Source organism: Marmota marmota, unplaced genomic scaffold, assembly GCF_001458135.2.
Source record: "Marmota marmota marmota unplaced genomic scaffold, marMar, whole genome shotgun sequence".
In the NCBI taxonomy this organism is placed as follows: Eukaryota; Metazoa; Chordata; class Mammalia; order Rodentia; family Sciuridae; genus Marmota; species Marmota marmota.
In genome coordinates, this window is record NW_026000245.1 from 625,866 (window position 1) to 638,872 (window position 13,007).

Genomic DNA, 13,007 nt, shown 5'->3' on the forward strand with positions numbered 1-13,007 from the left:
CCCCCCCCCCCGCCCCGCCAGGTTGGTAAGGCCACCAGATGCCAAAATACAGACAATATAGCAATAAAATTGATCCTGTGATGAATTAGATGTCAAATAGACAAAAACGAATTATTTTAAAAACATGTCGCACCCTTCATGATACAAATTAAGAAAACTAAAAACAAAGGGGTACATTCACAAGGCAATAAAGACCATCTATTAAAAAAGCCCATAGCTAACATTGTGCATAACAGTGAAAAACTGTGTTTCTCCTGTTTTTAAGATTGAAAGCATTTTAACTATTGCGTTCAACATAGTAGTGGTAATACTAGCTAGTGTAATTTTAAAAAGGAAATAAGCATATGTGTTGGACAGGAAAAAATAAAAAATTTATAAAGGTAATAATTTCATCTTACATTGCACTTTCTTTACTTTATGATCAAACATATCATACTTTAAACTTGATTGTACAAAATAGAATTGTTATACTTCAAAAACAAATAGTTAAATCTTCAAGGCTATTGAAAAGATGCAATGCTTTTTGTCCTTTGTAAAATATATCCTATTTTGATAATGTTGTAATCTTACACCATATTGTGATCATTATCTGTTGCTCTTCTGCTTTCACTTGCCTCATTTATTGCTTCCAAGCTTTTGCCTTATTTTACATACAATTGGGAAAGTAGATACCTCGAGCAATTTGGTACTCCTATATGGAATCAAGCACACTTTGTGAGAACTATTTACATTCATACTTCTTGATTACTTCAAAGCTCCCAATTATTGTACTGAAGTTGACACTATTAGAACTTCAGCCTTCAGATCAATGGAATATTACCTTACTTTCATTGTTTATGTTTTATCAGTCATAATTTAACAGTTGTGTTTCAGTGAGTCAGCAGCATTTAAATTTTATGTTTTGGGGCTTTTTTAAAAAAACAAGAGCAATTATTAATAGTTCTAGAGCTTCTATTCATCATGAAATGCCTGTGTGAATCCTTGTACTGAAAATAATGCTTTGTGGTAATAATAATAATACTGCCTGTCTTCTCTCTCCTAGGACTACAGGGACATCATCGACACTCCAATGGATTTTGCTACTGTTAGAGAAACCTTAGAAGCTGGGAATTATGAGTCACCAATGGAGTTATGTAAAGATGTCAGACTTATTTTTAGTAATTCCAAAGCATATACACCAAGCAAAAGATCAAGGGTATTTAATTTTATTTGCTTTATGTTTATCTAAAGGAAAAGTATGTTTAAGTAGCCAAATGTTGCCTTTTTTTTTAAATAGAGTAAAATTAATTTTCTATTGTGTTCTCTTTTTTTTAAATTTTAACTTGTTATATATGACAGCAGAATGCATTGCAATTCATATTACCCATATAGAGAACAATTTTTCATATCTCTGGTTATACACCTAGTAGAGTCACACCATTCGTGCCTTCATATGTGTACTTAGCATAATGATGTCCATCTCATTCCACCGTCTTTCCTATCCTCATTTCCCTTCCTTACCCATCCCTCCCCTTTGCCTTTTCTAGAGTTCATCTAATCCTCCCATGCCCCACCACCACCACCACCACATTATGAATCAGCATCCTTAAATCAGAGAAAACATTTGGCATTTGTTTTTGTGGGATTGGCTAATTTCATTTAGCATTATATTCTCCAACTGCATACATTAGCAATTGCCATGATTTTATTCTCTTTTAATGTTAAATAATATTCCATTGTGTATGTATACCACATTTTCTTTATCCATTTATCTACTTAAGGTCATCTAGGTTGGTTCCACAGTTTAACTATTATGAATTGTGCTGCTATAAACATTGATGTGGCTGTATCCTTATAGTAAACTGTTTTTAAGTCCTTTGGGTATAGACTGAGAGGAGTGGGATACCTGGGTCAAATGGTGGTTCCATTCTCAGCTTTCCAAGGAATCTCCATACTGCTTTCCATACTGGCTGCACCATTTTGCAGACCCACCAGCAATGTTTGAGTGTCCTTTGTTCCCCATATCCTCACCAACACTTATTGTTTATATTCTTAATAGCTGTCATTCTGACTGTTGAGTTCTTAATAGTGTCCTGCTACTCCTTAGTTCCTCTATGAAGTAACACTGATGTCATTCTTTGGTGTTTAGGAATGGCTATTTTTCTTGAAGTAGTATGATTAATATTATCTACTGTTCTTTTTCCAAAGAATGATACGCAAAGAATGATATATGACAGTGTAATGAGAAGGAGTAGATGCTAAATCTAGGTAGCAGTGGAAAATGAATTCAAACCCTCAGGCATGGTTTTGATATGATAAAGTTAATAATGAGTAGTTTTGTCAGTATGCACCATCTGAATTCAGAGTAGAACTTTTAAGAATCTCAAATCTTGGGAAATTTCTAATACAAACACAAAATTAATGGTGAAAATTTTTTAGTTTACTTTACCTCAATAGAGATTGGAAAAGTAATATAAAAGCAATATTTAAATACTGATAAAATTTACTAGAAAAATATTTAAGTTACAAAATTCACTAAATGGGCATTTTCCCTTACAGAGTGTTTGAACACAGTGTTGTGGGTTGTTTTTTTTTCCCCATAGATTTACAGCATGAGTTTGCGCCTATCTGCTTTCTTTGAAGAACATATTAGTTCAGTTTTATCAGATTATAAATCTGCTCTGCGTTTTCATAAAAGAAATACTATAACCAAGAGGAGGAAGAAAAGAAACAGAAGTAGTTCTATTTCCAGCAGTGCTGCATCAAGGTATTTAATTTCTTTTCAGTGGCATTAAGTAATCTATAACTTTGTCATCTAAATGATAGAATTTGGTGTTTTTTTAATACTTCCTTTACTATTCCCTATATTGCAGAATGATATATTTGACATGCAAGTTCCTATGATGTGGAGGATTTTTAATCTTTTAAACTAAAGCTTTACTAGTGTAAGTGCTTAAATTCAAACTGCTAAATCTATACAGTAAAACAGCATTTTTAGGGTAGTGATGGCATCATGCTTTCTGTCTTATAACTGTAGCATTTATGGCAATCCTTCACTAAATATTCACTTTTCAAAGGCTCACAACCATATGAAATCCACTACAAATCTCATATTTTAACATATTTCATAATAGTACAAATATTGAATCCAACAGTATTATAAAACTATTTTATTCACTCATAGAGCTGTAAGAATGATGAACAATGTGATCTTACTTACAGCCCTGAAAGGAAGAAAAGGATTGTAAAACCCCAGTTAAAGTCAGAAGTCTCTACCTCTCCATTCTCTACACCTACACGATCAGTACCACCAAGGCATAATGCTGCTCAGATAAATGGTAAAACAGAATCCAGTTCTGTGGTTCGAACCAGAAGCAACCGAGTAATTATAGATCCAGTTATCACTACTGAGCAACCATCTACTTCATCAGCTGCAAAGAATTTTATTCCAAAAGCTAATACATCTGCAGTGCCAGGGAAAACAAGTAAGACAGTTTCTAAATTGAAGGGTGTATGATGATTTTTTTTAAGATTTTACTTTGCAGTGGGTTTGGATAATTTCCTGTAGATGCTATTGTCTTTTACTGGCTTTATTGTTTTCTCCATTTAAAAAAAAAGTTTTTAATAAGAAAAAGAAAATTGATGTGTAGGAATATCAATGTAGAATAATGCTCAATAATAACAACAAACTGACCCAAACTGCCTGAAGTTAAATTCTAGTACATAGATGTGCTAGCAGTTTGCCAAGGCTTGCTTTCATAATCTTGAACTGCAGCTTCTAAAGAGGCTTTAACTGTTAAGATTGTCTCCTTGGGTATGCCCTTTTCTTATTAGAAAGTAGGTTTCTTGGACTGGAGTTGTAGCTCAGAGTTAGAGCATTTGACCTGAAGCAAAAGGATCTGGGTTGGATCCTTAGCATTGGGGGCGGGGGGGAGAGAAAGAGAGAAAGTAGATTTTCTGAGGAAATTTCTAAGTATCCCTTAAATTTTGACCCTTTGAATAATTTAAGCAAATCATATTAGACACAGTCCCAAACTTTTTTAATCTTCTCTGTGTGTGTTTTAGTACTAGAAAATTCTGTGAAACAGTCCAAAACCTTGAATACTCTTTCGAGTCCTGGTCAATCCACTTTTAGTCCTGGCACTAGGAATAATACTGCAAAAGAAAACGTGGAAAGGGAAAAACCCGTCAAACGTAAAATGAAATCATCTGTACTCTCAAAGGCATCCACTCTTTCAAAGTCATCATCTGTCACTGAGCAAGGTAAGATGTTACTTGTGTCCTTTTGAGTATAATAGATCTTTCTTACAAATGATTTTTTTTTTTTTTTTGGTGTGGTTGGATTTATTCTTTTTATCTACTTTTTGATTGCCTGCTTAAAAATCATATAGTCTTTATTAGTTGATAAATATAGTAAGACACCCTTTGATTTGCAGTTTTATGTCAAAAGCAAACTATTTGTCATTAAATTTTTTAAAACATGGAAATAATAACACATTCTAGAATAAAAGACTTTTAATTCTGAATATTACAAAATCTAAAGAAATAGATCCTTGGAGTTTAAAGTATATTTAGTTAACCTATTGAAACATTCTTCACTTTTCTAAAAAAATTTTTTGTTATAGATTATAAAATATAATATACTTACCGGACACGTTGACACATGCTTGTAATCCCAGCAGCTTGGGAGGCTGCAGCAGGAGGGTCATGAATTCAAAGCCAGCCTCAGCAATTTAGCAAGACACTGTCTCAAAATAAAACATAAAAAGGGCTGGGGATGTGGCTCAGTGGTTAAGTGCCCCTGGGTTCCATCCCTAGTACCCATCCCAGCCCCCCAAAAAATACAGTACACTAACCTCTACTAATTCATTATGGTTGTCTACAGTCAGGCTTCCAGTTTAATATATAACTGTTAGTTCCTTATAGTTAAGCTGCTGAGTTCTTTTGAAGTGCAATTTTTTTTGTTCTAAAGGTTTTATGTTTGAAAGATGGAGAAAATAACTCAATATACCGTATGGCATGTTAAAACGATACATAATTCCTTACCTCAGACAACCCAATAATAAGCATTTTGTCTTATAACTTCCAAACTGTATCTAAGACATTTCTTCTTCAATGTTTCTTTGTAGAAACCTCACTCAATTTAATATCAATGGTGAAATGTCCTCATATTGATTAATGGCATTGAGATCTCTTGTTTTCATAAGCTTATAATCAGGAAGTCATCCTAGCCTTCTTTTCAGCATCCATATCTATTCAGTAGTCTTTAGTTTTTGTTGTTTCTGCCCCTATTGCATAGCTTAAATCCATTCTCACTTTTGACCTTATTGTGGGCCTACATAATTTCTTACTTAGGCTACTTAGGTTCCCTAACTAGTCTTTCTGTTTCATTTTTCAGCTCTTTCTTACCCAGTCCACCTTCCATATTCCATCCAAAGTAATCTTTCTGATCACTGATCTTTAGCACATGTGTGCACATGCACATACACAGAATTAAAATCATTTCTTGCTCAAATGATACATGGAATCAGATTTTAATTTTTCCTTCCCAACTATTAAGCAAGACTTTTCATTCCTTGGCTCTTGCTTAACAAATTCCAGGTTTCCTTACGTTATTTCTCCCAATTATGTCCTAGCCATCTGAAACCACATGGAAGCACCTAAATATCTTTGTCTTCCCCCTGCCCCCATCTTTGAAGTTTCTTTTTTCCTTGTAGTTTTTTAAAGATCTATTTATTACCTTTCAAATTTTGAAATAATCATCTCCAGGAATCCTACTGTGTTCTTTTTAGGTAGAATCAAGCACTTTCTTCTTTGTTTCTGGAAAATCCTCTTTACTACTATTGTGGTACTTAACAGGTTGATAAAATTATTATTTTTCATGTGTCTTTGTCCACAGAAGAATATGAGCTCCTTATTTTTAATTAACTTATTCTTAAATAACTTGTATTTGGCATATGGTGGATAATAAGTGTTTGAATGAATAAGCAAGTGACTGTGAATGTTTGCATTTTTTAATCTGATTACTTTCTAAACCAAATTTCAAAGGGTTTATTGGCCTGGCTTATGTTAGTCCTGAATCCTAGAGAAATCAGATGTATATAATGATTAGGTTTTAGCATTGCAATACTGGAGCTCCCAGTTTGATTTATATGAAAATTTTGAGTATTACAAATAATCAGGTATAAGGAAGAATGGTACAGAAGTTAAGATATTTAGCTGCGCATGGTGGCTCATGCCTGTAATCCCAACAATTTAGTGAGACCCTGTCTCAAAATAAAAAGGACCAGGTATGTAACTCAGTGGAAAAGCACCCCTGCATTCAATCTCCAATACCAAAAATATATGTACATATACTCATTAATAGTGATTTATTATAAATATTGACACCTGATAGTAGAAATAAGAGACCTTTGCTAATTCCAGCTATCGTCTAAGTTATTCTTTGCTCTGAGCTTTTATTTCCCTCAAGAGGCTATCACTAACCAATAAAATCTTTTGCAGCTGTTAGCTCTTTGTTGGATCATGTTATTACATATAAGTGTACCTTATTGACTGGTTTGAGGTTCAAATAAAGAAAACAATTCCATATATTAAATGTGCTGTTGTTCCTTTGTAGGAGATTGTAAGAACAATGCTCTCGTACCAGGAACCATTCAAGTAAATGGCCATGGAGGACAGCCATCAAAACTTGTGAAGAGGGGACCTGGAAGGAAACCTAAGGTAGAAGTTAATACCAATAGTGGTGAAATTATACACAAGAAAAGGGGTAGAAAGCCCAAAAAGCTACAGTACGCAAAGGCAGAAAATTCAGAGCAAAATAACATGCATCCCATCAGAGATGAAGTGGTTCCTTCTTCAACATGCAATTTTCTTTCTGAAAGTAATATGGTTAAGGAGGATTTGTTACAGAAAAAGAGTCGTGGAGGCAGAAAACCCAAAAGGAAGATGAAAACACAAAAACTAGATTCAGATCTTATAGTTCCTGCAAATGTTAAAATGCTAAGGAGAAGTAACCGAAAAAAGACTGATGATCCTGTTATAGATGAAGAAGAAGAGTTTGAAGAGCTCAAGAGCTCTGAACCCCACATGAGAACTAGAAACCAAGGTCGAAGGACAGCTTTCTATAATGAGGATGACTCGGAAGAGGAGCAAAGGCAGCTGTTGTTTGAAGACACTTCTTTGACTTTTGGAACTTCTAGTAGAGGACGAGTCCGAAAGTTGACTGAAAAAGCAAAAGCAAATTTAATTGGTTGGTAACTTGAACCAAAATATTTTACTTCAAAATCTATAAAACAGGTACAGTTAAGGAATAAGTAGAGCTAACACTTCTACTTCCTTGCTGCTATGGTGGATTAGGGAATGTTATGATTTGACTTGCAAAAAAAAAAAAAAAATCTTAGAAGACACTTCACTTCTTTAAATGAATATATATATATATATATATATAAATATATACATATATATTTTAAATGTTTGCTATTTATTGCCCTTAGATAGGTTATACATTTCCATATTCATTTCATTCACTGTTTGAAACATAAGAAATTGAGGACCTATAATGAATTCCTGATTTATTTATGAAAGAGACAGTTCTGCTACACTCTTAAGGAGCATAATACTCCCAATGATAGAACATTTCATATTAAAATGAATTATTTTTGATCAAGCAAGATACATTTTTTTCTTGATACAGAGGTCATGCCCCTAGGAAGACAGATATTACATAGAGTAGCAGTAAATTTAAGGAATGTGTTTCCTCTAAAGATAAAATTCCTACCATTTGATTCCCTAAAAAGTTTAATTTTAGTTACAGAATGTTCATCTACAAAATATCTAGAGAAGGCTTTTGCTTTATTCCATTTCTGCCAAACTCAAAATGTGCTGATGAAAAGGAAACATATCCACATTGGAAAACATTTGACTGTCTAATTTTTCAGACCTTGATTCTTATATCAGTCTCTCAATCTCTGTTTATTGTGCCAAAGACTGAGAATCAGTGCAGTGGAAAGCCTGTTTTTGACTGTCAGGACAGCATACACTTTTCAATATTGGAAAGGATATATATTCTAAAGAGCAAGTTATTAAAGAGTTATGCTGAGATATATTCTTTTTTTGGTACTAATAGTAGAAAATAATGCACTGGTGGGTCCTTTGACAGAGATGTCTTAGAGAAATGTTTTAAGTGGTTAAAGGATTCAAGGAAGATACAGGAAAAAAGGTATGGGATTTGATGTTTACTTGTTGATCTGGATTAATGTCATTTCTAAACTTTAGACATATCTGATAGGCTAAAATGACTTACAAAGAAATGTGTCTGTGTGTGTATGTGTATATATTGATAAATGGGTATAATTAAATATATATACAAACACATACTTATATACTATTACCCAGGTATAAATTCCTTTTTTCAGGATTTTTTAGATAGTGGTAGAATAAAAATAATTTTAAAATGTCATACTTTATAGTTTAATTTTAAGGGGAAGATTGGTTATTTTCAATTATTAAAGGTTAAAATAGGCCAAATCACTTTTTATGCAATCATGTTTTATACAGTGGTCTCATTGCACATTGTGTTTTTTCTGCACTTTTTACGGTATCCTTATCACGCTGGTATGTCAATATACACCCTAAAGAAAAACTCCATTTAATGATTGTGCCTTGTATTCTATTATTTTTTGCATCATTAGTAAAATTAAGTTGTCTATTGTAAATGATAACTATATGACTTAGGAGAATGTATTACTATATGTACTGCTATGGAAAAGGAAAGCAGTTATTTATTTGTTTATGGTACAGTTACTTATTTTATACCTTAAAAACCAACATAAATACCATTTCTATTGTTTAAAAATTATTGTCCATTTTTTAAAAAGTTTAAAGAATGTAGTATTTTCTGAGGACTGATATGGTACAAAAATGTAACCAAAATTTTCAAATACTACATTTTTAAAAAGCAAGGATTGGAAAAATATGTATCAGCATGACCCTAATGTAGAAAAATAAAGTCTTTAATTGAACCTTGGCAAAATATATAATAATTATTCTTTACTTATTTCCGATAAGTTAAATGTTAACTGTCATTTGACTGTCTTGAAGAAGAATGAAAAGTGATGCATTTTGGCTTTTTAGATCATTTGTAACGAAATTTGTACAGAAATCCTCCTGTGAAATTAAGTAAACCATTTTCCAGATCTTGACTGGATTGCTGTGATTTTGCAGTTGAATAATAATTTCAAATTTTTCAGGTTTTTTGTATATTTATTTTTTTCTAACATATATTTAACTATATAATTGAAATTCAGTAGTTAAACTCTTCATAATGCAGAAATGGATGGCTTGGTTATATAGAAAAATGAATCTTTCAGTTACACCATTATTGAAATTGTATGTTTGAAATTTAAGGCGTTAAAATAATTAATTGTTTTTGAAGGCAATCTATTTGAAAATATAATTTCCTGATGTTATCTGCATTGTGTTATAAAAAAAGGATAGACTATAAAATCCATTTTTGTAAAAAAAAAAAATGTGTATAGTTTTGAGGTGTGTATAGAAAAAGAAACAGTGCACACAGTCTTAGAGTACCTCTATATAGTGTATGGATTAGCTCCAACTCTTGAGCAGAAAAATGAGTATTTGCCATCTTTCCTATAACAAGTAAATGTATTGTACCTATTCTAAAGATACTGTATATTTGACCATATTTGGACATTTTCATACACTGGTTTCTTAGTAAAGCAAAATGACTTGGATCAGATTATTTGTAACAGAAACACTTAAAATGTATTGGTAATACCAGATATATTTATATTTTTATAATTTAGATTCTATACATTGCAAAAATTGAATTAAGAAATTTAAGTCATTGCCATGTTTTTGTTTTGTTTTACCACTTGGAAAAATACCCTCTTTAAGACAGTAAAGTTATGTATGTACTGTTAATAAGCCAGAATGAAACATTAGCATTTGTCTTATAGGTGAGCAATATAAAAATCTCAAGTTCGCTGCAAGTTTCTGAAATATAACTTGTTACATGCATGGAATGTGGAAATTAATTTACATGTTGATGAATACCCAAGCCTAAATGTTCTCTCTTCCCTAATATTCTCAAGCCCCAGATGAATCTTACAAAATTTGAATATGACCACTGAGTAGTTTTAAATATTCAATCCAATGATAGTCTTATAACCTTTGGCAATGGATATTTAGCATCTTAAATTTTATTATTTGCAATCTGCTATTATAGCATTGAACCATTTTTTGTATATATTTATGAATTAAATGAGGCCTTATTTTCATTGCCCAACTTCACTGCAGGCTGGTGGCATTATTACAAAACTGTCTTTCCTCCTTAAGTTTAATTAGAAAAATCATAGAATATGTGTGAGCTTGTTTAGGTCACATCTGAGACATAGAATTGACTGAATTAAGTATCACCTGGAAATGAATTAAGTTTAAGAAACGGTGAGCAGAGAAAAGATCCTCATACAGCACGTATGTTAATATCTAAAACTGTCCCTTATCTGCAGTGTAGCAAATTATCTAACAAGTATATTGAAATGACATTTTATCTTGTTTGATATTAGCATTTACCTGTTACAAAGTATTATTCATAATGTAGTTTCTTCAGTTAGAAGTATTACTTTAATTTTGACATTCCATTGTATTCATTGATGCCTATATATTTTTCTCAAGTATAATCTGGAAATAATTTTGATTTTCAGTTTTCTATCTAAAGAAAACATTATTCTGAAGGTTTTTATTGACTGCAATTTATTTTTGAGTACGTTGAAAGGACCAAGATACTTGAGTGATTAAAGGGCTATAAATGTTCACCTTAAATGCAGGAGGTGTATGATTTTAAAAGTTATAATAGAGGAATTACTTTATCTTCTGTGGATTACAGGTCCCAATTTACATAGAAAATGTTTCTAACATAACAGGTTAGGCAGTTTAGTTTTATTTAGGTAAGAATTTATCTTCCTATTAAAGTTGGAAAAATATACCTTTCCTTACATCCATCTTTGCACTTCTGCTTACTTTCCCTGTTTCCAAGTGATTTGCGCTAAATTATTATTACATTTACTAAGAAACTATTTTCTTAACTAGCAAAGCACTCCAAAAGAAAAGTCATTTTGAACTATGTACAGTACCCAGGAAGAGGTCATTGAGTCAGAAGACTGTAAGTACCACTTTGAGCACTCCAGCGATAAATCTTATACACACTACAATAAAAGTGAGTAGAAAATCTGAGCTATAAATATATATTTTTAGTTTTGATAGGTGTTTTGGAATACTTTTTTAATGCAGATAAAATTATCAGGAAATTAACCTTATGGCACAAACCAAATACATAATATTGTGTGACTGAGTTTCTACGTTCAAGGAGATAAGAAAATAGGTTCAAGATGGTATGTAGTACACAAGCGTATAAAGCAGATGCATACAAATGCATACACATACTGGTTACTCTTAAGAATGTGTGTTTATTTATCACAATGATAGACTGTAAAATGAGACAAAATAAAGTTACATTTTTGGACCATATTAAAACTGCAAGAAGACAGGTCTTATAAAAAATATCTTTTAGAAAACTGTTTAATCCTGTCACAGGATATTTAGACATGTGTAGAATGTAGCTCAATTTTTAAAAAGTAACTGACCTAGAGGGTTAAGGTTGAAACTGACACATTTTCAAATTAAAATTATGCTTATTTTGTACAGAAAACAATGTTAAACACAAGCAAATCCGTTGTATGTAATAAGTAACAGAGTTAAAAACAAATTATTATTTAGCTTTATTGAGGTTTTTGGGTTTTTTTCCTTCCAGACCTGGAGTATCATGTTATAAACAGCAGTCTCACACCACAATAGCAGTGCCCTTTCTTTTTGTACATATTGATTGGAACTTTCTTTACTGTTACGTGGACACTTTCTATGTTAGTTTTGATGCATAATTCTTTGAATCCTTTTATACAAACTAGAATGTATGTGTAAGAATTCCTGTCCCTGCAATGTAGTAACTATAAACTTATTTTTAAATAAATAGAAAACTTGTTTTTCTAACCTTTTTTGTAAAGTCTCATGATTTCTTTATTTTTTATTTGCTCTTTGTAATATATAAAGCTCTTGATACATAATTTTAACAGGCAATTTACCAAAGTGGTTGTTTGGCAGAAGCCATTATAGTAATGCTGGTTCATTAAAATTTTCAGTGTCCTGTTTAGAGAAATGTTAAAATCACTATCAATTAAAGGAAATTGAGTATCTGAGTGTAATTTAATTACAAAAATGACTGAAGATTAAAAATAAAAACTCATTTGCCCTTTTTAGGTGTTCATATAAAATAATTTTATTGCCGGGCATGGTGGCACACACCTCTAATCCCAGTGGCTCAGGAGGCTGAGACAGGAATATCAGGAGTTCAAAGCTAACCTTAGCAACCATGAGGTGCTAAGCAACTCAGTGAGACCCTGTCTCAAAATAAAATACAAAATAAGAATGTGGCTCAGTGGTCGAGTGCCCCTGAGTTCAATCCCTGGTACAAAAATTTTATAAAAATTAAGAATTTTTATTAACTTGTTACTAGAGTGAGTGATAAATACTTCAATATTCATATTTTAAAGATATATGTCAAAAGAACATGCTATATAAATGTTTTCTCAAATGTGAAATTTCTGGGAAGAGTTTTGAAGAATGAGAAAATTTAACTTAAAAAGCAGTGTGCAGATATTGAGATCTATAAAACTGTTGCTATTTTTCTAGCAGTTTGCTCAGATCAGTATGCATTTTTTATTAACATCCTAAGACTCTAATTTTCATATGAAGAATAGTAGATATAAATACATAAGAATGTGTCTATAGTAGATTATTCAAATTAAGAACATAAGGAGGAATTTCTAATTTTGTGCTACTAATGATCATTTCTACCTAAGAAGTTTTGTTAAACTCCTAAGTTAATCGAACCAGGTACCTTTCCCATCCCCCCTAAAATATGCAAATACTAATACCAATTATATACTTAG

At 31.9% G+C, this 13,007-nt stretch overlaps 1 protein-coding gene across 1 annotated transcript in view; it reads left to right on the top strand.

Moving 5' to 3' along the window:
- LOC107159953 (pleckstrin homology domain interacting protein) overlaps window positions 1–12,048 on the top strand; it is a 198,935-nt gene extending 186,887 nt beyond the window's left edge. The window contains exons 33-37 of the mRNA XM_015506594.2: window positions 1,043–1,195; window positions 2,583–2,746; window positions 3,202–3,464; window positions 4,045–4,242; window positions 6,599–12,048. Of these exons, the coding sequence (XP_015362080.1) occupies window positions 1,043–1,195; window positions 2,583–2,746; window positions 3,202–3,464; window positions 4,045–4,242; window positions 6,599–7,239 (1,419 nt within the window). The 3' untranslated portion in view covers window positions 7,240–12,048. The remainder of the gene's footprint in view (window positions 1–1,042; window positions 1,196–2,582; window positions 2,747–3,201; window positions 3,465–4,044; window positions 4,243–6,598) is intronic.
- Window positions 12,049–13,007: the final 959 nt, after the last annotated feature.